Genomic DNA, 27,617 nt, shown 5'->3' on the forward strand with positions numbered 1-27,617 from the left:
GCCAGTGTGATGCTAGGTATGTAGGCTGTACATCCCAAAGACTGGGGGATTGTGTCAAACAGCATGTCCCTTCTGCTGTTCACAACGGGCAAGGCACAGACCGTACCCAGCCAGCCAGTGCTTGCAAAACTCAAAACACAGTGTCCAACATTAGATGTGATTCCGTGATTGGACAACAGTTGCTAAATAATCCTCAGTTTGCTAACAATTACTCTGACAACCAATTTAAGATTGTCAGTCGTGCTCTCAGTGTGGTGCATTAACATGTACTGGAAGCAACATATGTTAATACACAAGGCCTCGTTCTTTGCAGACAGAAAAAAACATGTACACACATTGTGCCTGATCCAGTTAAACAATATAAGTGACAACCATTTGCTGGTTCATTCCTCAGGGCAATGTCTTTGCCAATCAGAGTCAAGCTACCTGATTTAAATTTCAAACAATGCTTGGCAGTTAACTGTCAGTCAGCATCAACTGGTGTATTCTCCATGGCAATACCTCTACCAATTAGAATCCACTTGCCAAAAAATCAGCAATCTCTTCCCATACACTATAAACATATGTTTCCTTGCATTGTTATCCTTGTGAATTGTCCTGGTGAATGCAAGACGAAAAGCTTTGACAAAATGTCTCTTATTTCAGCAATACTCAAGAATCACCATTAAAGGAACCTGCAATACCCACCTTTAAAATAAACTAGACAAGAAAATTGACATCTCATGTCTACTTAGACCCCACCCACCCTCCCCCCACCCCCCACCCCCCTCCCCCCACCCCCCCCCCCCCCCCCCCCCCCCCCCCCTCCTCCACCCCCCGGCCAACTGAAGAAAAAATTCAAACCTCTTGTAGTTATATAGGCCTTTTCACTTTACTGGCATAGTTTTTACCTACTGAGGCTCTGGGAGTGGCGTGTTCAATATCACAGGGGAAGCCTGAGAGCCTGCATTTCCTCGATTGCCATGGAATTTTAACTCAGTTTGCAACTTTTGGCCTTGAGAGGTATCCCTCCTGGAAGTCTGCAGTGATTGACATGCCTTGTTACATCCAGGGGCATGACATAAGACACTTCAAAGTAGATTTGTATTTGGTCTTCACAGTGAGGATGTTGGTGCTACATAATTTAGGGTGAGATGGTAGTAAAGTGATAATGTCACTGGACTATTAATCCAGAGGCCCAAGCTAATAGGTTCATGGGTTCGAATCCCACACAAGGGCTGGTGGAATTTAAATTCAATTAATAAATCTGGAATTATAAAGTTAGTCTCACCCATTACAGCCCATTATCAATCATTATAAAAACCCATCTGGTTCACTAACACTATTTAGGGAAGAATCTGTCATCCTTACCTGGTTTGGCCTACATGTGACCCCAGATCCACAGCAATGTGGTTGACTCTTAACTGCCCTCTGAAATGGCTTAGCAAGCTGCTCAGTTCAAGGGCATTTAGGGATGGGCAACAAATGCTGACCTTGCCAGTGATGCCCACATCCCATGAAAGAAAAACATTGAAGTTTTGAGGGGGCCCTGCAATAATAGAGATGCCACCTTTAAGATATTGTGAAACTAAGGTCCCTTCCCTGAGGTGGACATGAAGAAAAAACCCATGGCCCCCTGGCAAGTGGATCAATAACCAAAGGTCATAGGTTTAAAATTATTGACAAAAGATCTGGAGGGGGGGATGAGAATTATTTTTCACTCAAGAGTCGCTGGTATTTGGAACACTCTGCCTGAAAAGGTGGTGGAAGCTGGTTCCATAAATAATTTTAAAAGGGGGCTGGACAGTCACTTGCGGATAAGGAATATACAGGATAAAAAGCAGGGAGGTGGGACGAATTACAATTGCTCTTTAAAAGAACCAACACAGGTGACGGGCTGAATGGCCTCTTTCTGTGCGGTAAGGTTCTATGATTTTTGCGATACTACACAAAGAAGAGGAAGGGGCCTCTTTTGGTGTCCTGGCCAACATTAATCCCTCAACTAGTATCTTAAAACAGGTACCTGCTCATTTATCACATCACTGTGCACAAATTGGCTGCTGAGTTTTCCTTCATTCAACAGTGACTCTGTTTCGAAAGCACTTCAGAGGCTATGAAGCAGCTTGGGACATCCGGAGCACATGATAGTGATAAGAGAATTGACTTGCAATTATATGATGTCTGGGTCCATGTCCAGCTTTTCTAGGATTGCTGTTCACGTTGTAACACTCCAGGTTTAGAAGAGCAGCTCAAACTACATCAGCATGTCAGTCATATTTCCATACCAACTACTATTACGGCCTCTCTGAGTGCGACTGCTAAGCTGGTGTCAATTAATGGGCAATGATGGTCCAATTTTATTCATTGGAGCTGTCACCACTCTGAATTCAAAGTAAGTCGATTTTGTGCTCTTGTCTTCCCATTCGGAGTGGCACCCTCAGGACACACTGAAAGAAACTCATGGGCTATTCACCTGGAATTTGCTCTCTGAGTGCCTCCTTTCCACAGGGAACACAAAATTAACCCTTTACCATCCGAAAGAGGAGATTTCCATCCTATGTGCTACATACTCAGTTTCTAGGAGTGAATAAACAATATTCTAATCTACTTGTGTGTCTAATCCCACTGACAACCTCAGTACAATGGAAGCCCCCTAGAATAAAGACATTGTTTGTCACATTGACAATGGGGCTGGGAATAGAACTAAATGAGGACGGTGTGTGACGGAGCCATTTCAATGACTATTTTTATGTCAGTGAGTGTGGGTATGCAATTCACTCTCTACTGAGAATTAGGTGGACTCTCAACTCTCTGCTAAATTTCCCCCATGTAACTGAGTGCTGTAGGCCTGTGTCATGTTTAAGGAACATTATTTTCTAAAGTAGGACTGCACCAATAATAATTCTGCAAGCATAGAATCGTACATAGAGTGACAGAAATGCGGTAAAATGTATTTTGGCATGTCAAATTTATAGTATAGCAGTGTTTCTCTCCAAGTCAAATGTCACTTTTCTCCTCACTCCGCATACCCTTTAATGTTATCCTTCAGCAGGTAAATATCTCATTACCTTTTAAAATAACTTAAAAAACTTTGCTTCAGTAATGAGTTATGACAGCGAATTCCACATTCCGGCCACCATCTATGTAAAGATTTTTTTCCCCCCAAACTTATCCTTGAATTATTTCTCTGATTACCTTAAATTTGTCACGTTTCATTACTGTCTTGAAAAGAAGTGGAAAAAATATTTATTTACCTTGCTTTAATATCCCTTTGTGCAACGAAGGTTCACCAGACTGACCCCTGGGGTGGTGAGATTGCCTTATGAGGAGAGATTGATGAGGCTGGGCCTGTATTCTCTAGAGTTTAGAAAAATGAGAGGCAAACTCATTGAAACATACAAAATTCTTGCAGGCCTCAACAAGGATGGATGTTTCCCCTGGCTGGTGGGAGGGGGATCTAGAACCAGGGGGCAAAGACCGGAATTTTCTGGTCCCATTGGCATTGGACATCATGGTCGGGGTGGGGTGGGGGGAACAGTATCGCTAGAAGGACAAAAATCAGCTTCATGCTGTCATGAAGTCAGTTTGCAATCGTCTGCTCCACCCATCAATGACAGGCCACGTTTCCCACCACTGCACATTGGGAACCTAATTTCAATACTTCAGCATCTAATTATAAACCGTGCTCACTGGAATCACCCCCCAATGTCAAAATGACCGCCCACGTTGGCGTGACTTCAGAACGGAGTGCTCCACGACTACCTTTAAAAGGCCTGCACTTGGCAACCTGAACCTCGAGGGGAACTCGGAGGTGAGCGGACACAACCTTATGCAAAGCCTATGAGCATCGCCCAAAGGATATCAAGGAAGAGGCGCCGTGCATTTAGAGGGGACATTGGCAAGTCGTTTTTTTCCTGTCTGGCTCTCAATGCAGTGTCGGGGCAAGGGCTCGAGTGCGGGTCAGGCCGGAGAGGTGGGAGGCAAGGCAGCACAGACTGAAGAAAGTACACAAGCACATGCTGGGGGTGGGGTAGGAGTGGGGGGGTGCGCAAGGCAGCACAGAATGAAGGAAGTACACAAGCATATGCCGGGGGATGGGGGATGGGGGGAGGCGGGGGTGGTTGAGGGAAACGGCTATGCACTTGGAAAAAGCTTGTCAAAAGTGAGCATTCTTCCACAGACTGTTCAGCTGCAGCTCCATTGAAATGCTTGAAGTCAGGCCTCTGTAGCTTTTTTGCCCACTCAAACAACGCAAAAGTATGAAAGTACCACCAAATGCTCCAGAAATTTTCACCGCTTGGGCGCACACTCCAAATGAATATGCATTTTAGGGGCAGCAGAACAACTGGATGACTGGGCGAGTTGTAGAATCCCTTGTGAAAGGTGGCCATGGCACAGTCACTGGCAGAGGAGCTCACAGCCCCTTGCAATGTCTTTACTAGGGTTTGGACCAGTCTCCATTGTTATGATCCCAGCCGGTGTTACTATTGGCAAGCGCTGATCCCAGGGTGGAACCTGGCTTGATAGATCCTAACTTTTACTTGTTGTTTAGATATGTGGAGAGTAGCTACTGAACAGAGTCACAAGAGTCAGCTGATGATCTTTTAACAAAAGAATAATACATTTATTTAACAAGAAAAGATGAACTATATTACTGTACTCCTTCACCCACAACTATACCTTTACAGATATATACAGATTTGTAAGGATAACACAAATTACAAAAACTATCTTATACTCTAATGCTCACAGTAAGCACACAGTCCATGTAAACCAGTTGGTGAGCTGTGGTCAGGCACCCCACACTCTGAAACGAAGAGACAGATGCCACCCCAAACAGATGCTACAAAGCTCTCATCAGCTTCCCCTCAGACGCTTGTCACACAGTGAGCCAACCAGTCTCACTGAACTCCGTCTTTCACACCAGGGTTTCCAACCTCCACTCTCAAAGAACTCGCTTTGGAATCTTCTCCAAAACCAATGCTTTCTCTCAAATGCCTTCTGCAAGGGTCCGCCTTCCTTTCGAACTCTCTTTCCGGTGTTCCTCTCCCCTGGGTCACCACATGCTTTCAAGCTTTCTTCCATGCACTCTCTCTCACCGACTCAGCCATCAACAGTACAGCACTGCTTCACATGCCCATAGCAAAGAGTTACAGACCCTCAGCCATCTCTTTGGACCTTCTGACTTCTCATAAGCCTATATCGCTTTGAATCTGCGTCCTGCAGCTTTCATCTCTCTAAGCTTGAAGCTTGGATCCTTCCTCTGCTCCTCACTCTTCACTTAACATGACCTTTTCCAGGTCCCTGTCCTTCCTTTGACTCAAAGGTCTTCTTGGGACTTTCTCTGTTTCCGTCTCACTCCTTGGCCTTGGGACCTTTTGATTCTTTTGGGTAATCTGCTCTCACTCTGCAGTTCCCGCTCCCAGTGTCCAGTCTCTCCAGAGTCCTGGCTTCAACTGAACTTTGGTTTGGGACTGGCCAACTCTCCCTTCTAGGCTGCTTCTACTTGCAACTGCTTCCAATGAACTACTTTCTCTTTAGTTTTTGTGTGTGTGTGTGTGTGTGTCTAGCTGAACCTGTGTTCAGCTGCACGAGGGGCTTGCCCTCAATAGCATTAATTCAAGGGACAGCATCCACCATGCAGGTGAGGTGCTTTTGACTTCTGCTAATGCAAAGTTGGTGCAAGTACTCGGGCTTCTTTTTGGAGACCTGTTGGTGAGCTTGTGCACCCGTTCAGGGACCACAGAGGATTTGGTCACCTGTAGCCTGCAAGAGTTATGGGCGGCTGTTGTTGCAGTGCATTTGGGTCTGCAACATTACCAACCAATGGAGTAAAAGCTGCAGAGAGGGGAAATTCTGTGCAGAGGAGGTGGTCTCTCCACGGAATGCTCTACCTGCCATGGGTCTTTGAGAGCACTTCTCAAACCTCCACCTGAGCCAGGAGCAATATCTGAGGCAACTCAAGTTCAGCAAGGAGATGGTTACAGAACTGTGGCACCTCCTTTAATATGACCTCAAGCCTCACACTAATGCAAGGATGGCACTGTCAATGGCTGTCAAAATCAACGTAGCATTAAACTTCTGTGCTACCAGATTTTCCAGCTTGGAGCAGGTGAAGTATTCAACATCTCCCAGTTTACCATCCATAGATACATCTGGAAGGTGACTTAGGCTCTACAGGCCAAGGAAGGTGATCATATCCTGTTCTCTCTAAGCAGGGAGAAGCAGGTTGAGAGAGACTGTGGGTTTGACAGGAAGTGAGATCTCGGCAGTGTAGGGAGCCAGTAATTGCATCCATATGGCTTTGCAAATCCCCCATGTCAATGGGGAGAGGCAGAGGAACCACAAGGGCTACCATTTCATTAATTGCACAGGTAGTGTGTGACCATGTACAGTACATCAAAGGCTATCCCTTGTACAGGTGGCTGGAGATCCTCCTCTGCCACTTGATTATGCAAGGACAGTGGATTATGAGAACCATGGCGCCAACAGGAAATCTTGAAGTAGACCATCAGGGTGCTGAAGCAATGCTTCCAGTACCTGGACTGGACGGAAGGGGAACCCCTCCAGTATGCACCAGAGCTTGTCTCCAGGTTTGTGGTGGTCCTCTGCATCGTTCACAACATCGCCATCATGACAGCGCAGCCATCGCCAGCCGAACTTCAGAGACCACCTTAGAAGGAGGAGGAAGGAGGCATCCAAATGGTCACTGCAAACATGCTGCCTGAGAACACCTGCTCAAACTTCACTTCCCAAAGGACAACTTCCCTTTGTCACAAAGGACCCACATTGCCACCCCCTACCCCCCTCCTACACCCCATACTCACCATTTATCTGAGATGCTCCATTACGTTATCCCCTTGGTCAAGTGCATCAATAAAATCCGCCAACAATACTCTTTCCATAACACCTATGCATCAAAACACATCCATTTATACAAACAGAAGTGGTCATATTGTTGGAGTATTAATCCTAAAACCAAGACTAATGATCCAGAGACACGCATTCAAATCCCAACCCAGCAACTAGGGAATTTAAATTCAATTAATTAAATACAATCTAGAGTAAGAAGATGTTGTCAGTAATGCTGAACTTGGAATGACTAGAATATAAAATCCCATCTGGTTCACTTATCACCTTTAGGAAAGGAAATCTGTCATCCTTACCCATTCTGGCCTATATGTGACTCCAGATCCACAGCATGTGGTTGACTCTCAACTGCCCTCTGAAATGGCCTAGCAATCAGGTGTATTCAACAAGGCAGCTCACCACCAAATTCTCTCGGGTACTTAGGCATGGATACCACTTTGATCAGTGAGGCCCTGCATTGAGACGCTTTGGATCAGAATCCCAGTGGGATAAGACAGCCTTTCGTAGCTCAGTTCACAAAGCCTTCAGCAAGCTAACCGTTCATGAGAGATAGACCAACTGTGCTTCTGCTGGATGTTGTATTTTCTGCCTCAGAGATATGCAGAAGTCACCAATTTCTGTTTCTAAACAGGAGTTTTATTCAATGATTTAAAATGTCTGCTTTCATGCTTACAGCTTCTTGCTTCAGTTTAGTTTGTGTTTCTCTGTAACCACACCAAGGCTTGACTAATCACGTACAGAACAGTGTCAATGGAAACACATAATCAAGCATTGAATACTACATCTTTTCCCCCTTGTAAAACTAAAGCACCTTATTTTAGATTAAACCATCCTAAAAAGAACAAACATATGTACATCATCATTCCTTAGAGTTCAGATTGTTCATTTTCTCTAAGCACAGAAACAGCTTTTGAGATATGAAGATTGTTGGTGACGGCTGTGAGATCTATGAACTTGAGGTTGTGTATCTGCATAATCAGCTTGTTGAGATAAATGATCAACATTGCAATTGCTCATTAGTAAAGGAAATGTAGCGTCATAATCAGGGCCTTCAAGATATCCTGGTCTGTGACCTATCAAACATCTTGTATTCCATTTTTCGTTGTCATCCAACAGATACCAACGTTGGTACCGAGTAACAGTTTGATCTGCTTTGGTCTTGATATAGATGATGTGAGCTTGTGGTCATGATTTAGCTGTTTGATACAAACCCAATCTCCAACTTCAAATTGTGGTTCCTTTCCGTGTGTTCGCTTGTCAAAGTACACTTTCGTTTTACCTTGTCACTTTGTGATTTCTCTTGCTTTCACTCTGACATTCGCGTTGGATAGTGGCAACAGCTTAAGAAGATCAGCGGCATGTGAAAGTTACAACCAGTCATAAGTTGGCTGGTGTCTGGAGACTGGAGAAATGATCTTCTGAAATGCGCTAGGTGCTGAACTTAGTCCACAGGGTATTCTGCGGTACTGAAACACAGCTTTGTAACTAACAAAAGCTGTAAGATATTGGCTTTGCTCTGACAGTGGTATCCAAAGGTATCTCGGAGGCATATCGAGCTTTGTGAGAACTGTGGAGTCACGTAATGACTCCGATAGTTCTTTGATCATAGGAAGTGAATACTTGTCTGGAACAATTGTTTTATTGACCGCTGTAAGGTCGGTGCATAGGCTAAGTTGCTACTTTTGTGCTGTGCAATGACTAGGTTTGATATCAATGGCCATGAGTCGATTTGCTCAGTAATACTATCTGCTTCAGGTCCTGTGACACTTCAGCCAGGATTGTAAACGGCAATCATCTCAAATTTTACAAAACTGCCAGAATTGATATGTCTATGCCAGGAGCATGACAGTACCCCCAAATCTCCCCAAATCTAGTAAAAAAAGGAAGGGTTAAAATGTGTTCTGGTAGGGTTTCAAGCTTGAAGCCAAGCCTATTGAAGAAGCTTGCTCCCATAAGGCTTCTGCCTTTGGCCTCATAGGACATGAAGCTGTCGAGGGTATTGTTTTTGTAGTGCACTGGAACGGTTCCCATTCCCAAAACTGGAAAAATTGAGCAGTCATAAGCTTGAAATGTGACTGTTGCAGGAGTGAGAGAAGGTTGCAAAAAAGTAATGATGCTAGAGTCTGTTGCTCAATATTGATACTTTCACACCAACATCAATGAGGATTTGCACTAAAATTCCCGCGATCTTGACTGTGCAAGCCTTAAAATGACCTGGTGCTTCATCTTTCGTGATGGTCTACACATGCTGTACCTCACTTTCAGGGAGAGACTTCTCCACGTGATCAACTGAAGAAGTCTCCATGGACCAGCGCACCTTTGCGAAGTGATTCCACTTTAAGCAGGTTTTTTATTCATTCATGGGACGTGGGCATTGCTGGCTAGGCCAGCATTTATTGCCCTTCCCTAATTGCCCCTGTTGTGAGGGCAGTTAAGAGTCAACTACATTGCCGTGGGTCTGGGCTCGCATGTAGGTCAGACCAGGTAAGGATGGCAGATTTCCTTCCCTAAAGGACGTTAGTGAGCCAGATGGGTTACACTTTTTCCCGCAAACTGGACATAGTGTTGTGACTCATTGAGCACTTCCACAATTTGGACATATTTTTCAGGGCATCTGTGATGGGCTCTCTGGCATCTTTGTCAGAATATATATCGGCCGATCATCACACTATTCTTTGACCCAAAGTATTTTTCGAGAGCACTTACCACTGTATCAAACGTAGACAAGTCTTCTCTGAGCTGTTTGAATATTCACTGGCCTTCTATTCCGACGCAATTTATGAGTATTGCCTTCTTGTGGGTTGCTACTACATCCAGACTGTTCATCCACTTAGCAAACACGTAGGTATTGAACCCCAAAATCCATTGATCCCACTGTATAGGTGGATATCCATGTAAGGAAAGGAAATGTGCCAGAGCTGATAAATTTAAACTACTCTCCATCTCATCACTGATTGTTGTGTTTTATGACTTGGAGAAGTGCAGAGATGATACCAGTTTCTCATGTCAAAACAGGATTTACAAGTGCTTCTAAAATCTCTGATCTCATGCTTACAGCTTCTCGCTTCAGTTTAGTTTCTATTTCTCTGTAACCACACCTAGTTTTGACTAACAGCAAAGAGAATAGAGAAGAGTAAACAGACACACATAATCAAACACCAAACAATTGAATGTTACCCTGGAGATGCCCCCCGGAGTAGGAAATTCATATATTCCATGGTGGACCAGAGTCCAATACTGCACAATACTGCACAAATGCCACTTATGGACTAATCAATACTTCCACCATACCTTGCAGTATACAAGGTTGAACAGCAGTGCTCTGACAAACGTCTACCTTTGTAAGCTAGCAGACTCAGAGTTAAAGAAGGAAGCAAGTTGTCCGAAACAAAAACAGAAACAGAAATACCTGGAAAAACTCAGCAGGTCTGGCAGCATCGGCGGAGGAGAGCACAGTTGATGTTTCGAGTCCTCGTGACCCTTCATGAGGACTCAAAACGTCAACTGTGCTCTCCTCCGCCGATGCTGCCAGACCTGCTGAGTTTTTCCAGGTATTTCTGTTTCTGTTCTTGTTTTGGATTTCCAGCATCCGCAGTTTTTTGCTTTTGTTTAAGCAAGTTGTCCAATTGCTTTCACTCATATGCTTGTGCCACTACTTGGTCCTCTTCAAGTCCACTGTGACTCACATAATGCTACCTCCGCAAGCTCATTACCATAATCCTTCGCAGCTGATGCCTGGTTGATGTGCTGGTGCCTGAAACAGGTGGTGTTATAATTCTTAATGCTGTTAGGTGTTGCTTAATTCTTTGGCACTTGGGTTGTTGGCTCAATCCTGCTGCAATCCTACAAAGCATAAAAGGAACATATGTTGCAAGGCTGGCTGCAAGACAGTGTGTCAAACAGTGCTTACTTAACAAATTGACTGCCATGTGATGGTGTTATAAGACCATAAGGCATAGGAGCAGAAATTAAGCCATTCGGCCCATCGAGTCTGCTCCGTCATTCAATCATGGCTGATAAGTTTCTCAACCCCATTCTCCCCGTAACCTTTGATCCCCTTACCAATCAAGAACCTATCTATCTCGGTTTTAAATACACTCAATGACCTGGCCTCCACAGCCTTCTGTGGCAATGAATTCCATAGGTTCACCACTCTCTGGCTAAAGAAGTTTCTCCTCATCTCTGTTCTAAAAGGTCTTCCCTTTATTCTGAGGCTGTGCCCTCAGGTCCTAGTCTCTCCTACTAATGGAAACATCTTCCCACGTCCACTCTATCCAGGTCTTTCAGTATTCTGTAAGTTTCAATCAGATACCCCCTCATCCTTCTAAACTCCGTCGAGTATAGACCCAGAGTCCTCAAACGTTCCTCATATGTTAAGCCTTTCATTCCTGGGGTCGATCTCGTGAACCTCCTCTGGACCCTCTCCAGGGCCAGAACATCCTTCCTGAGATATGGGGCCCAAAATTGCTCACAATATTCCAAATGTGGTCTGACCAGAGTCTTAAAAAGCCTCAGCAGCACATCCCTGCTTTTATATTCTAGTCCTCTCGAAATAAATGCCAACATTGCATTTGCCTTCCTAACTACCGACTCAACCTGCAAGTTAACCTTAAGAGAATCCTGGACTAGGACTCCCAAGTCCCTTTGCACTCCAGATTTCTGAATTCTCTCCCCATTTAGAAAATAGTCTATGCCTCTATTCTTCCTACCAAAGTGCATAACTTCACACTTCCCCACGTTGTATTCCATCTGCCACTTCTTTGCCCATTCTCTTAACCTGTTCAAATCCTTCTGCAGCCTCCCCGCCTCCTCAATACTACCCGTCCTGCCACCTTTCTTTGTATCATCTGCAAACTTTGCCAGGATGCCCTCAGTTCCTTCATCTAGATTAAGGACCCCCTTATCCCCACTCTCTGCCTCCTGCCAGACAGCCAATCTTCTATCCATGCTAGTACCTTGCCTCTAACACCATGGGCTCTTATCTTACTGAGCAGCCTCCTGTGTGGCACCTTGTCAAAGGCCTTCTGGAAGTCCAAGTAGATAACATCCATTGGCTCTCCTTTGTCTAACCTACTCGTTACCTCCTCAAAGAATTCTAACAGATTTGTCAGGCATGACCTCCCCTTGATGAAACCATGCTGACTTTGCCCGATTTTACCATGCACTTCCAAGTACTCTGAAATCTCATCCTTAATATTAGACTCTAAAATCTTACCAACGACCGAGGTCAGGCTAATCGGCCTGTAATTTCCCGTCTTTTGCCTCAGTCCCTTCTTAAACAGGGGGGTTACATTAGTGATTTTCCAGTCCTCTGGAACCCACCCTGCCTCCAGTGATTCCTGAAAGATCACCACTAACGACTCCACTATCTCTTCAGCTATCTCCTTCAGAACTCTGGGGTGTAATCCATCTGGTCCAGGGGATTTATCCACCTTCAGACCTTTCAGTTTTCCTAGCACCTTCTCCTTGGTAATGGCTACCATACTCACCTCTACCCCCTGACTCTCTTGAACTTTGGGAATGTTACTTGTGTCTTCCACCGTGAAGACTGACGCAAAGTACCTATTCAGTTCCTCCGCCATTTCTTTGTTCCCCACTACTACTTCTCCAGCGCCATTTTCCAGTGGCCCAATGTCCACTTTTGCCTCTCTCTTACCCTTTATATATCTGAAAAAACTCTTGCAATCTTCTTTTATATTACTGGCTAGTTTACCCTCATATTTAATCTTCTCCCTCCTTATTTCTTTTTTAGTTGTCCTCTGTTGGTCTTTGTAGGCTTCCCAATCCCCTGGTTTCCCACTGCTCTTCGTCACATTGTATGCTTTCTCTTTAGCTTTTATGCTGTCCCTGACTTCCCTTGTCAGCCATGGTTGCCTCGTCCTCCCTTTAGTATGCTTCTTCTTCCTAGGGATGAATTTTTGCTGTGTCTCCCAAATTACTCCCAGAAACTCCTGCCATTGCTGTTCCACTGTCTTTCCTGCTAGGCTCATCTCCCAGTCAATTCTGGCCAGCTCCTCCCTCATGCCTCTGTAGTTGCCTTTATTCAACTGTAATACCGTTACATCTGATTCCAACTTTTTCCTTTCAAATTGCAGGGTAAATTCGATCATATTATGGTCACTTCCTCCTAAGGGTTCCTTCACCTTAAGCTCCCTTATCAAATCTGCCTCATTACACATCACTAAATCTAGAATTGCCTGTTCCCTAGTGGGCTCCACCACAAGCTGCTCCAAAAAGCCATCTCGTAGACATTCCACAAATTCCTTTTCTTGAGATCCACTACCAGCCTGATTTTCCCAGTCTACCTGCATATTGAAATCCCCCATGATCACTGTAACCTTGCCTTTCTTACACGCCTTTTCTATCTCCTGGTGTATCTTGTGCCCCACATCCTGACTACTGTTCGGAGGCCTGTACATAACTCCCATTATGGTTTTTTTACCTTTGCGGTTCCTCAACTCTACCCACACAGATTCTACATCATCTGACCCTACGTCGTTTCTTGCTATCGATTTAATTTCATTTCTTACTAACAAAGCAACCCCACCCCCTCTGCCAACCTGCCTACTTTTCGATAGGATGTATATCCTTGGATATTTAGCTCCCAGTCCTGATCCCCTTGCAGCCATATCTCCATGATGCCCACCACATCATACCTGCCAATTTCAATCTGCGCCACAAGCTCATTTACCTTATTTCGTATACGGCGTGCATTCAGTCCTGTATTTCCCATCCCCTTTCTCATTGTCATCCCTTTATCTGATGTGCTTGAAGTTAGCTTCCTAGCCCTTTCCAAACACTCTGTCCTATTTTGTGTTCTGGAGAATTTAATACCTTCTCCTGGGCTCTCCTTTCTTTTCAGTTTGTTCATAATTTTCCATGAAGTTGAGTCCACCCCCCCCAACACACTAACCTGCTGCTTTGTTTCCCATTAGTCGTACTTCTTGGAGTTTTACCCTTCCCTCCCCCCCCACTTTCTAGTTTAAAGTCCTGTTGACCACCCTATTTACCCTTTTTGCTAGAACATTGCTCCCAGATCGGTTCAGGTGGAGACCGTCCCAACGGTACAGATCCCTCCTTTTCAAATACTGATGCCAGTGTCCCACGAAATGGAATCCCTCTTTCCCGCACCACTCCTTTAGCCACGTGTTTACTTCCCTTATTCTCGCGTCCCTATGCCAATTTGCATGTGGCTCGGGTAGTAATCCGGAGATTATAACCCTTGAGGACCTGTTCTTTAATTTAGTTCCTAGTTCCGGATAATCTCCAAACAGGTCCTCTTTCCTAGTCTTACACATGTTATTTGTCCCGACGTGGACCACAACAACTGGATCCTCCCCCTCCCTCTCCAATATCCTTTCAAGCCGGTCAGAGATGTCCCTCACCCTGGCACCGGGCAGGCAACATACCATGCGGGACTCTCGATCCTGCTTACAAAGGAAGCTATCAATTCCCCTAATTATAGAATCCCCTACAACTACCACTTGTCTTTTTGCTCCCCCCTCTTGAATGGCCTCCTGTGCCACGGTGCAGTGATCAGCTGGCTCATCCTCCCTACAGCCCTCTTCCTCATACACACAGGGAGCAAGTACCTCGTACCTGTTGGACAAGGTCAAGAGCTGAGGCTTATGCCTAAGTGAGTGAGTCGGAGGAGAGGATGCAGCAACAGAACAATGGTACTTGCCTTCAGCGTTTCATAAACCTCTGACTTCACCTTTTTCCATTCCCTATATTGGTGCCAACAATGTCCAGAGAAGCCTCCTCATCAGCTGTATTAGCTGGATTTTTGGACCCTCCTGTATAAATTCCCTCTTATTATGAACAAGCTTGAGGCAGGGATGAGCAATGAGAGAAACTGGGCCTGTCCTCCTTGGAGCAGAGAAGATCAAGGAAGATTCAATGGAGATGCTCAAAGCTTTTGCAGGATTTTGATAGAGTATGTAGGGAGAAACTGTTTCCACTAGCAGGAGAATAGATAGCCTGAGGACATAAACTCAAGGTAATTGTCAAAAGAACAAAAGAGGAGTTCACTTTTTTAACACAGTGAGTTGTTATGATCTGGAATGTAACTGAAAGGGAGGCAAAAACAGATTCAATAGAAACTTTCAAATGGAAATGGATGTAAGCCTGAAAAGAAAAAAAAAAATGCATGGCTATTGGGTACAAAACAGGGGACTGGGACCAATTGGAAGCTCTGGCACAAGCAAGATGGGCTGATTAACCTCCTTCCTTCTATGAATTTGTCCTGCAAAGAAGTAAATAATTTTATGCTGTGGGAGATCTCAGGAGCACCGACAATGGATCAAAGTTTTTGTCCCCAATGGGGCCGCTTCCGCCACTTAGTAAGATTATGTGTGACCTTCTACCCAACTCCCTCTTCCTGCACAATTCCCATATGCCTTGATTCTATTTAAAAATTCTATCGACCTCTGTCTTCAATAGATTTATTATCCCCCGCCATCTTTTCTCCTGATAACTGTGACCCCCATCCCTGCAACCCCCATCCTGCTCTCACTCACCTGTGGCTTGTGTCCCTGGTCCTAGGCCTCTGGTGGGTGCTTTACCAGCATCAGCCATCGCTCCCAGTGACAGCGAGGGGCAATGGAGAGCTTCCAGCCTCTGATTGCCCTGCTCATCTCACATATATCCTAATTTCATCACCTCCTGCTGGTCAGTTTGTTGTTTCTCCATGCCCATTTTATTCGTCGGCCAAAGTTGGTGGCTGCCTTTCCAATGTGTGCGCTGAGCTTTTTGTGAAGAGACAGGTTGTTGGTCACCGCAGATCCAAGCTAGCAGAATTAATTGATTAGTTCCAGTGGTATGCAGCCAGAAAACATGAAGTAGTTAGTTCCTTTTAAATGGCCGCTTCTCTCCCAATATGTGCTGGATCCTTTCAGACAGTTGCAGGAAATCTCACCTCTCTGTGTGCTAGCTCCCAAGGGCAGCCACTGCAGAGGCAAGAGCTTGAATGAAATATTTGACGATGGTTAGACGCAGATGGTACTGGGCTTGTCCAGTATATTGGATAGATGTCCTGCTGTATATCATCTCTTCCCCAAGTGTGTCTGAATTCGAGGCTTATGTAAGGAGTTTTGCTCCATCTGACTTGATAACTTGTGAGACAAACCTTCAATTAGCTTCAGGGAAAGCATAGTTGGATGAACAGTGCAGATTGAATACAATATATGACTCAAGGCAATTAAAGTTACATTGCTCGGCATCTCTTTAATTCTAAATTCTGTAATTCTAAAGTGCACTGCAAAATAATTCAAGATGTCTTTAAGCTGAGTTTCTGACACCCCCTTCCTCCACCTCCATATCCTCTCCATTACAAAGGCAGGCGAATTTTACCTCTGTAACATGGCCTGCCTTTGCCTCTGTCGCAGCCTGCCCAAACCCTCATCTTGCCCAAATTCTCAGCCATGCTTTTGCCGCTTTAGTGCTCTCCTGGCCAGCTTACCACCCCGACCCTCCATAAACTTCAGCTTGTACCTGTAACCTAAAGCAAGTCCCATTTGCCCATCACCTGTATGCTAGTTAATCTACATTTTTTCCTACTGTCTTTAGATAGTTTCCTCCCTGAACCTCTCAGCCCAAATACTTCTCAATTCTAAGACCCTCCTTAAAGCCTGCCTGCTGATAGCTCAATGTTAAATTCTGTCTGAATGCATTTCAGTGAATCACTTTGGGATGTTCACCTGCGTTAAGTAGCCAGCAGGTGGAGATGGTGGTATAGTGGTAATGCTACTGGACTAGCAATCCAGGGGCCCATACTAATACTCTGGGGACAAGGGTTCAAATCCCACCCTAGCACCTGATTCAATCAATAAAATGTGGAATATAAATCCAGACTTAGCAATGGTGATTGATGTAAAAGCCCATCTGGTTCCCTAACGCACTTTAGGGAAGGAAATCTTCCATCTTTACTCAGTCTGGCCTACATGTGACTTTAGACCCACAGTAAGTGGTTGAATCTGCCCTCTGAAATGGCCTAGCAAGCCAATTAGGGATCGGAAACAAATGCTGGCCTTTTGTCCACATCTCATTAAAGAAAAAAAGTTGATGTATAATTAAGCAATTTAGTTAACAGCAACAATTTGCAATCGTATAGTTCCTTAAGTGTAGCAAAATGTACCAAAGTGCTTCACAGGAGTGTTACCAAACAAAATTTGGCATAGGGCTCCCCAAGGGGGTATTCAAGAAGATGACAAAAGCTTGGTCAAAGCACTAGATTTCAAGGAGGAATCTGAGGAGGCGAAAGAGAGAGATTTAGGGAGGGAATTTCAGAGCTTAGGGCTTTGGCAGCTGAAGGCACATTCACCAATGATGGAGCGATTAAAATCAACAATGCTCCAAGATCAGAATTGGAGGTGCACAGGTATCTAGGAGAGATGAAGAACATTATTGAGGAGGAATCAGTACCAAGTCAGTGATTCATTCACATTGGTCGATTTTCCAGAAACCTGTTTCCAGTGAGCAAGGCTACACATGGATATGTAAATTATCCCTACATAGAATTCCACTATTTTCAGATTCCCTTTTAATCTATTCTACTGTAATATGAGATAATGAGCATATTTGCAAGTGACATAAAACCATCAAATATGTGTCACACTAGGAAGCTACGGAAGGGTTGTCCAAGGGTTGAGGGTTGAAGTACTCAAGGGTCACTGAGTTTCCTATCTCAGTACTGTTGCTGTGGAGAGGAACCTGGGGAAGATAGGCACTTTCCAAGAGGGCACGATAGTGGATGCCACTGAAGAGCTATTTCAACAGCAGCGCAGGCAGAGGCTTGAGAAGAAGGCACCCTATGGTTTTTGGCCACAAAATTGTGCATATCACCTGACACATGAGGGTGATATGTGGGCTGGATGTAATGAAGCTGGCCAGAGCGGGCTAGGTGGTGGGTGGACCCACATAATAACGAGGGAAGGTGCACAACCCATTCCCGCTGACGGGAAATCTGACTCCTACTCAGTCAGCGGCAAAAATAAGCTGATGTGGGAAACCCGCCTGCTGGTTAATTAGGCTCATTAGTGAGTCACTGGAAACAGTTTTGTGTTGAACATTCCTTTCAGAAGTGCTAAACATTATTATTCTTTCTTCTTCAGGAATGCAGTAGATGGAAACAAGAAAGTATTTGCAATATATGACACAAGGTGAGTACATTTATTTGAACTATTTAACTGTGAGTGCTGCATGCAGTCTTCATATTTTCAAATAGAACTATACTTTCTGGCGGTATAATGTTGCTAGAGGTAGTTTTGCATTACTTTTACGTGGAAAGTTACAAGAGAACAATTTTTAATAGAATATCTAAAACCTACAACTTCTTTTTATGTTTTGCCATGTGGGTTCTATTTTTAAACATCTTCGTTTTTAATAATTGATTGCAGTACACAAGCGATTGAAATAAAACACATTTTCAAATAGGTTGGAAATAAAGGATAAGCGTCTATGTTTAATTGCTACTATCCATCGATTGTGAAATAAAGTGGAATGGATTTTGCCCATCAGGTGTAAGCGTTTGAGGGGGCAGATTTGTTTATCACAATTGTTGACGGAAACGGCTCCTGACTTTCCATCCATTCATTCTAACAGATGGAAAGCTGTGAGCAGCTTGTGTCTAAATTTGTGATAAGTGCTATCTCGCACCACGTTTTTATGGCCTGGTGCTCGGGAAGAAAATCTTCCCCACAGAATTCATACATCATATTATGTTCTGTTTTATATTAATATTATTGGTACAGCCAATTCCATCATTTGTTTTTTTTTTGCTCCGTGGCTTGTCAAAAGAAATGAAAGCCTGGTAGATTTTCAAGTTCACAACCAGATGTACAGTGGGCATTGTGCACCTGCTATAGAAACTGCCCCATTTTTTCACTTGCAGCGGTTTCAATGGAAATTAAAACTGAGGTTTTTTATTTCCTGTAATGGGTGGCCAAGTTGCAGTGTCAGTTTTCTGCTGGGCGGCGCTTTGGGAATCTAATACGAAAGCCAAATATTGCGGGTGCTGGGAGTCCGAAATAAGAGCAGAAAACGCTGGAACTATTTAGCATGTCAGACTGCGTCTGTGCAGCGAGGGGAACAGAGTTGATGGACAGGATTTACCCCCTGGGCTCCAAGACCCAGCCATCATGCTCAAATGGTGTTTGGGAGCTGGCACTGTGCGGGGGAAGCTGCAATTTCCCCCAGCTGAGCTAATTAATGGCCAGAGAGTGTACTCGCTGGGTAAGTAAGGACGGTGTGTGGACTCTCGAAGCTGGGGGCCATTGGATGGCCCTCCAGCAGTGAAAAAGCAGCAGGCTTCCTTTCAAGTAAGAGAGAGAAGGTGCAGACAAGGTGGAATAAAAATTGAGGGGTTGGTCAGGGAGGGAACTGAAATAGGTGATCTGCTCCGTTAGATTACCACCCATAATGAGAAGGCAAAAATCCAGCAAAGGCCAGTGCAAATGTAGGAATCTACCCCATTGCTTAAAGAAAAGCATGAAATATTGAGTTGAATTTGAAAAGAAATGCTTTTTTTATGCCACAATAGTTGAGCAGCTAGCCTAGTCTCTTTAAACTGGACTGAGATGCAAAGATTAAAAAGGCCTGAATCTACAGGGTTTTTAAAAAAAACTTGTCATGCCCAGTAAAGGTATGTCCTTATTCATAACTTTAACATGGGCTGTGCTCGTATGGAAGCTTCTGGAACTGTCTTTTATTTGTTTAAAATATACACTGATGAACTGTTAAAATGGCTGCCAAGGGGTCAGGTGACCTTTGCTTATTCAACACAGACTATCAAGCTTCCAGGAAGCTCTGACAGCGTCTGCGGAGAGGAACACAGTTAACGTTTCGAGTCCGTATGACTCTTCAACAGAACTAAGGAAAAATAGAAGAGAGGTGAAATATAAGCTAAGTTTAAGGGGGGTGGTGGGACAAGTAGAGCTGGATAGAGGGTCAGTGATAGGTGGAGATTGCCAAAAGATGTCATAGACAAAAGGACAAAATCTAGATAAATTATTGGAAAAAAAGGGGGATTGGAAAGGGGGTGGGGATGGAGGAGAGAGTTCATGATCTAAAGTTGTTGAACACAATATTCAGTCCAGAAGGCAGTAAAGTGCCAAGTCGGAAGATGAGGTGCTGTTCCTCCAGTTTGTGTTGAGCTTTTTTCCAATAATTTATATAGATTTTTCTTTTCCCACCTATTTCCATTATTTTTAAATGTATTTCCATCCATTGTTTTATCTCTACCTTTTAGCCTATTTCGATCCCTTCCCCCCACCCCATCCCCACTAGGGCTATCTGTACCTTGCTCATCCTGCTTTCTACACTTAATGTCACCTATTAGCACATTTCTTAGCTAATATCACCGTCAACAGCTCTTTGTCCTTTTGTCTATGATTTCTTTTGGTAATCTCCACCTATCAGTGACCCTCTATCCAGCTCTACTTGTCCCACCCCACCTTAAACCAGCTTATATTTCACCTCTCTTCTATTTTTCCTTAGTTCTGTTGAAGGGTCATTTGGACTCAAAACGTTAACTGTGTTCCTCTCCGCAGATGCTGCCAGACCTGCTGAGTTTTTCCAGGTATTTTTGTTTTTGTTTTGGATTTCCAGCATCCGCAGTTTTTTGCTTTTATTTTTATTTTTGTTTTTGTTTTGGATTTCCAGCATCCGCAGTTTTTTTTGCTTTTATCCAGGAAGTTCTAATTGAATCACACTGGGTGAGGGATCTCTCCCTGGACTGGACACAAGACGAATGTTACCTGTGGAATTCACGCCAGCCATTGATCAAAGCTTATTCAAAACACAGAGTCAATGAGCTCCTAAAATCTATGTCTCCAGGTTTGCAATTTAACAAAAGAAAGCTGACAAGGCTAGTTGTGCACAAGTTAAGTGTGAAAGACAACAATCTATCTTCTATTGTGTAACGATGGCTTTGAACTTCTGAACCAATCTAGTTGGATGATGCCAGTGATTGAAACCGGCTTGAGATAATGAGTTTTATGCAAAGACTTAGAGGGACCAGGACAATTTGCAGGAAAGCACTGAAGAGATGGAACTGCAGAAAAGGCAGTGTCATCTTTGCCTTTTAAGAACCATCAATCATCCGCCAATCTCCCAACCAGACCCTGAAATTAGCTGCAAATCATCAAGCAGCCATAGTACTTAACCTGCTTCAGTTTCAATGTTCCCCAGAGAACCAACCTCCTAGATATTCAACTACAAGGAACATTGCAACTTGCTGTGAACCCCGCGCTTTATAAGGATCTCATTTCAACTTTAAATAATCAAAACCATTCAAGAAACCACAGGCCTGCCACGTGAAAGACTGAAGTAATTGTAATCTTTAAAAGTGCACAATCTTATCTGTCTGTGTGTTGTGTGTGCATGTGTGTGTGCGTGTGTGTGTATGTGAGAGTGTGTGAGTGTGTGTGTGTGTGTGTGTTTGCGTGTGTGTGTGTGTGCGCGTGCGCGTTGAGACAGAGTGTGTGACATTGCACTAATTCAGGGTCAGTGTGTGAGAATGAATAACCTTCTTTATTTTAAATGCACGAAAGCTTGCTGCTGAATTATGTAATTGGAATGCACACTCCAAGGGGAAGAAAAAAATGCACGTTATTTTCCATACAAAACACACTGATTATGGGCAGTAAGGTCTGTGACAGAATTGGGGGACGGTATCTGGAACTTAAATCCATTGGAGAAAATGAGCCAAATCTGACTTTAAAGGAAAATCAGAAGTAGAAGGGGAAAGAGACAAAGGGTGGAATTTCCCGTGCCTGCTGGCATCGGGCATGTTTGGTGGCGTAAGTGGACAATATGGTGAGAAGGCCAGAAATTGATTTCACGATGTCGTGAAACCAGTTAGCGATCATCCGCTCAGCCCATCGATGGCAGCCATGTTTCCCGCCATCAGACATTGGGAACCTCATTGTAATACATCTGCAAATCACTATAAGGCCAGCCCATTGGAATCATCCTCCCACTCATGTCGGAGGGAAAACACGCCAGTGCAGAACACAACTTGACAAGTGTGACGTGCAGAAATTGAGACTTACTACCAGGCCCTTGCTCACATCGCGGATGTCCAAGGTGCAGAAGATGCTGGAGGTCGACACCAACGTCCATGGCATGCTGGGTGGATTCTCATGGACATGGCTCTGCTGCAAAGCAGCCTGTGGAAGTTGGAAAGTCACCATTGAGGGTCTGCTCACAACAGATGATGGTTGACGGGTTGGAGGGCAGGGTCCAGCTGTGTTTGCGAGAGGAAGATATACCAGGGGGGTGAGAGAGGAAGGTTTAGGATCCGCTGTGAGAGGGAGAGGTGTCAGGGGGATGAGGTTGGGAAGGGGGTGGGAGGCACAAAGGTGTCAGTTGGGGGGAGGTTGGGAGGGGGGGAGGGAATATGGGGGGAGGAGGGGGTAATGGGTGAGAAGACGGCTACTGGGGAGGTAGGCGTAAGGCAGGTGGAAGGTGTAAGGGAAGGGGTTTGGAGGGGGGAAGCAGTGCGGAGAGTGGAGGGAGTCCAGGAGAAGGAACAAGTGCAGAGAGGGGAGGGAGTAAGGGTGGGGGAAGGAGTAAGGCTGGAGGAAGCAGTCGGGAGGAGGGAAGGACTAAGGGTGACGGAAGAAGTAAGGGTGTCTGACGGAGTCAGGAAGAGGGAAGGACTAAGCGGGGGTGGGGGGAGTCCGGCGGGGAAGGACAAAAGGGGGCAGGGCAGTGGGGGCTGAGAGGGTTCCAAGGGGGGTAGGGGTATGAAGGTGGAGATGTCCAGGTGAACGTGCAAGGGAGGGCTCTGATGAGTCCATGACTGCTTTCTGGGGAGCAAACTGAGGGTGGGCTTGGTAGGAGGGAATGGTGAGGATGACCGAGGGCAGAGTGAGGTGGTAGGGAGGAAGGATGAGGGTTTGAAGGTATCAGTAGAAGGGGTGGTGAGGGTGGTTGGTGGGGACTCAGAGGCAGACACAGACCCTGGGGGTGGGAAGGAGGAGGTCGGAAAAGTGAATGTGGATGGGGCTGGGATTTCGGCAAGGAAAGGAACATGCAAATTCACCTGGACATGCCCGAAAGAAAAAGGTGTGGCTGGTAGGTCACAGGGGGGTGGTGGAAGGTGATGCCAGGGGTCAACTTTGAGGGGGGAAAGGAAATGGGTAACTGGGGGAGGAGAAAGGATGGGGGAGCGAATGAAATACTGTATCACCACCGTGCTGTCTAAATCGAAAGTGAAATGAGGGTCGTGGTGGGCGAGATCAGGTGCTGCACGGCAGTGTGATCAGTGGGTGGGCAGAGATGCAGGTCAGCTCAGACAGACAGCTGAAAGTGAACCCCAGCAGGCAGCATTGAAAATGCTCAGGACATTGAGTTGAGTGTGATACAGGAAGGATCTGCGTGCGTGGGTGAGAGTGCTTGCACGAGGCTCCGAAAGGCCCTGCCACACACACACTTCTCCCTCCAGAATCACTCATTGGCCAGCTGCTCCCTCTGCAGTGACAGAGGATGAGGTTGAGGGGCTCACAGGCAAAGGGGACTTCAGAGGGAGTGGACAGCCTCTGAGATTCCTGAGTGGATGACCCAGGGGTGTCCAACTGCTGCTCCTCCTCCCTAAGGGTGCCCGAGGCCCCCTGCCTGCCTCTTTGAGTGAAAGGAGCAGCTGGAAGGATGTCAAGGTGGTCCGTTTCCCTCGCGTTGCCACTGCAGGAACTCACCCATGGCTCCTGCGATAGAGTGCAGGTCTGCAAACATCTCCGCATTCTGCTGGACCAGGGTCTCCATGACGTCCGCCATCCTTCCCATGGAGACCTCCATATGCATACATGTGGGCACCACTTCATCAGAGACCAGGCTGTCGCACTCTGCTAACTCATGAGCCACTCTGTTGAGGGCTTCCAACAGCTGTGTGTGAAGTTCCCATGCCTTCTGTCAACTCTCCAAGATGAGTTGGAAGGCCAAATCCAGAGGTTCGTCACTGGAATCGGACCTCACGGATGCTTCTTCTCCAGCAGTCCCCCAAGTGCCAGGGAATTCGGCCGCACCTGCCTCCTCCTGCTGCGGACACGTGTCTGTGTGGTGACCACCAGACTGTGAATCCAAGCCTGCTCTAGATCTAGGTCCCATTAAGATGTGTGTCTCTGCGCTGGTGGGGGGTGTGGGTAAGCGCCGTGACAGGTCTTCCAGGCTGCTTTATTTCCAGCTCTTCAATGGAGGAGGTGCCCTCTTGGCTGGAGGTGAGGACGTGGATGGAGCTGAGGGACTGGCTGGCTGAGGGTGTCGGTCGCTTGGCAGAGCTCCCTGTGAACCCAAGTAGAGATAATTAGTGCATGGCAGCAGAGTCAAGAGCAGGAGAGAGAGGGAGCACTCACATTTGCGTTGACAGAGGGACAATGTGGTGCAGGATCCTCACAAGGGTGTTCACCGCCGACCTCACCATCACCGTAGGCACGGCCCACATCCTCACCAGTCAGCATGATGGCACACTCCTCAAAGTGAGTGAGGGGCCTAATGTGGGCCACTCCACCCCCGGTCTGGGACCTCTTCATGCTGATGTGAGCCAGCTTCTCCTGCATGAAAACAGATGGAGAGAGCGTGAGCAGGACACCTGGTACTGCGTGGAATGGTTGTGTGGTGAACAGAGCCATGGATGGGGTGAGGATGTGAGCTTGAGAGGATATGAACCTGATGGAGAAGGGAGTGTGTGTGTGAGAGTTAGTGGTGTTGTCCCTTGAGGTGTGAGATCCCTGTGGATGTGTGATGGGTTTGTGAGTGTGTGAGTTGAGAGTGATGAGAAGAGTGAGTTACCCTGGCGGAGTGGATGAGACCATTCATCCTGCAGTGGCACTGGGCACTGGGTGGCTGTCCTCTTTTGCAGGGCATTGGCGCTGACCACCGCAGCCACCACCTCCCATGCTGGACTAGTGATGCTGCTGCCCATCCTGTGGCTACAGCGGGGGTAGAAGATAGCACGGTGGACCTCCACAGCATCCAAAAGGCTCTCGAGGGACCCGTCACTAAAATGGGGGTGGGGGGGGGGGGTGGGGGGGGGGGGCGGGGGGTGGGGCACGGGGGTTCTGGAGTCTTTTTGCCTGTCTTCTGTGCAGCAGTCCTGGGCTGGAAGCACTGAGAGGTGTGTGTGCAGCTGCACTTTAAATGTGGCGCCCGGTGTGGTGAAGCGGTGAGGTGATGGTGTGACGGGTGAATGAGAGAGAGCCTGCCTGCCATTGAAAAGCATGTTTCCCGGGAACGCATAATTAATGCGGCAGGTTTGGGACGATGCGGAATGAGAAGCCGCCATTGTGACCGGCAAGTAAAACATAGTTTTTCCCGCCTACTAGTGCAAATCTGGAACCATTCTGCCCATAGCCAAAATTGTTAAAAGAGGAACAAAAAGGATTACAACAGTAAGCTTTGTGAATACTGACAATACAAAGTAAGATGGCTGACTCGATGTAAAAGCATTCATGCAACAGGAGGACTTAACTTTGGCTAAATTAGCAGCCCTAACCATAGAACAGCTAAAAGCCATTGCTAAACAGGTAGAACTTAAAATACGTCATAAAGCACGGAAGCTCGAAGTATTAAAGATGCTGGATGAACATCTTGGCTTTAGCCGAGACATGGAACAGGCAGGAGAGATATAACCTGAAACAGAGCAGGTTACCTTAGCCAAAGCTCACCTAGAAGAATGGAGGCTAGAGTTAGGGTTTCAGGCAAGGAAGAAAGAGAGGGATAAAGAATTCAAGCTGGAAAGGTTTGAGAAAGAATTATAAGCACAGAAGGATAGGGAACTAAGGCAAATTGAAGCAGCTAGGGGGAGCTTGTTTTAATCTAACAGCACTGGTGGGTATTCCTACAACACATGGACTGCAGCGGTTCAAGAAGGCAGCTCACCACCACCTTCTCAAGGGCAATTAGGGATGGGCAATGAATCCTGGTCTGGCCAGAGATGCCCTCATCCCATGGATGAGTAATTAAATAAAACTAAACCTAATGGAGACGTCACTGGTAATTCAACTACCCCTAGCTCAGAAACACATTTTATCTTCTTAATAAGGTTGCCAACTGTGTTTATTTGCCCTCCTGGAGGTTTTATCTCATGACCTCCCCCTACACTCCAGCCAACTGTTGCCGAACACATCCATGCTTGGAACGCACTGCCATCCTATGCCAATTGGAAAGCAAAAACGACCCACTATCCAATTGGATGATGCCTGACTGTCAGCTAAACAGCCTTGACCATTTTCAACCTTTTTATATCTGGTAAACATAAATGTTCAAAGAAAATTAAAATAAAGCTTTCTTTTCTAATTTACCTATGACTTTTCTCCAGGATTACACACAGACAGTTCGGCAAGGAACGGACAGGCAAAAAGTGCTATATTAAGTGCTTGAGTTGGTGCCAGAAGCATACCGCTAGAGATTTAGGAATTCTCACAAAAAGCCCACTCGCATTTTCCTTGATTTTGAAAGAATTAAACAGCTCACATTTGATCAGTGGGTACAAGCGCACAAAATTGGTCGCACATACGAGGGATTAAGTGAAATAATCTGGTTAGAGGTGCTCAAAAACTGCCTCTTGAACAACCTTAAAACCCATGTGGAGGAACAAAGAGTTTCCAAAGTGAGAGACACAGCTTATCATAGCAGACGACTATGAATTGATCCGCCAACGTATAACTCAGAATAAACCTGGGCTTAGTATCTCCTATGAGCTAGGGAGAGATAGGGGGCGGGTAGATGAAACAGGAACAAGCTCCAGAGAGAAGAAAGAGCAGGGAAGAAAAAGCAGATCAGCCTCCCACTTTTAAAAGAAATAACCTGGATAGAAAAAAACAGCAGGAGGGCCACTCTGTATATTTTCAACGTGGGAAACTTGGGCATTTTAAAGAAAGTTGTTGGCATGCCAAGAAACCAACAGGGGGAGCTACAGTCAGCGCAGAGCCTGTAGCCTTGGGGGCTAGGGAAATTGAGCTCAACTGTAATCAAGGAGAACCAGGGTACCTACCAAAGCTTTTCTACACAAAGGAAAATGACTCCTTTTGTAACCCAGGCCCCAAGAAAAGAGATAACTACCTTCAGGGAAACTGCCTGTCTTCAAACCCTACCTTTAGCAAAGGTTGCAGATTTGCAATCTGAAAGCAGAACAAATACCACAGCGTTGGTAAGATGGCTTTCTGGCAAATGCTTGAAAGTTCCCTTAGTTAAAATTTACCTGCAGGGTAAGTTGGTCACTGGGGTAGTGACCGACTGGGGTAATACTGAGCCTAACAGTGCAAAGGGTGGACTCATGGCTAGCTTAGCTGGAAGTGCAGTCTTGTGTCCAGAGGGTCCAGAGCCATCCACAGAGACTAGAGAAAATTATGGGAACAAGCAAAATGCTGCTCAGCTACAGAGAGCTGAGGCAACCCCTAAAATCCTATAGGGGGCAATGGAGTCGGTAAGGACAAAAGAGGCTAAAGAAAAGCCAGCAGAATTTACAGGGACTAGGTTTGAGCATATTGGATTTAAAGCAACCAAACTTACAGAGGCCTGTGGGATATAAAAGGGTGAAAATAAGCCCAAAGGAGATCTAAATTACTGGGATAAAAACAGCAAAAGTTAAAGGAAATGCACCTAAGATATCAGAGAAACCTTCTTCCAGGATTTAAATAAAGACCAAGAGAGTTTCCAAACAGGCAGGCAAAAAGTGAGGGAGATGCCTCACCTAGTTGAAGTGCCGCAAGGAGTGCAGCAGAAGCTGGATTGCCATATGAGGGCAGTAGCGTCCCAGAGGACATGGGAGA

At 45.7% G+C, this 27,617-nt stretch overlaps 1 protein-coding gene across 1 annotated transcript in view; it reads left to right on the plus strand.

The window, feature by feature from the left end:
• The window catches only part of gabrb3 (gamma-aminobutyric acid type A receptor subunit beta3), a 504,935-nt gene that overhangs the window by 95,240 nt on the left and 382,078 nt on the right, over window positions 1-27,617 (plus strand). The window contains exon 2 of the mRNA XM_078545147.1: window positions 17,961-18,008. Within this exon, the coding sequence (XP_078401273.1) occupies window positions 17,961-18,008 (48 nt within the window). The remainder of the gene's footprint in view (window positions 1-17,960; window positions 18,009-27,617) is intronic.

The sequence above is a fragment of the Cetorhinus maximus genome, chromosome 7 (assembly GCF_964194155.1).
Source record: "Cetorhinus maximus chromosome 7, sCetMax3.hap1.1, whole genome shotgun sequence".
In the NCBI taxonomy this organism is placed as follows: domain Eukaryota; kingdom Metazoa; phylum Chordata; class Chondrichthyes; order Lamniformes; family Cetorhinidae; genus Cetorhinus; species Cetorhinus maximus.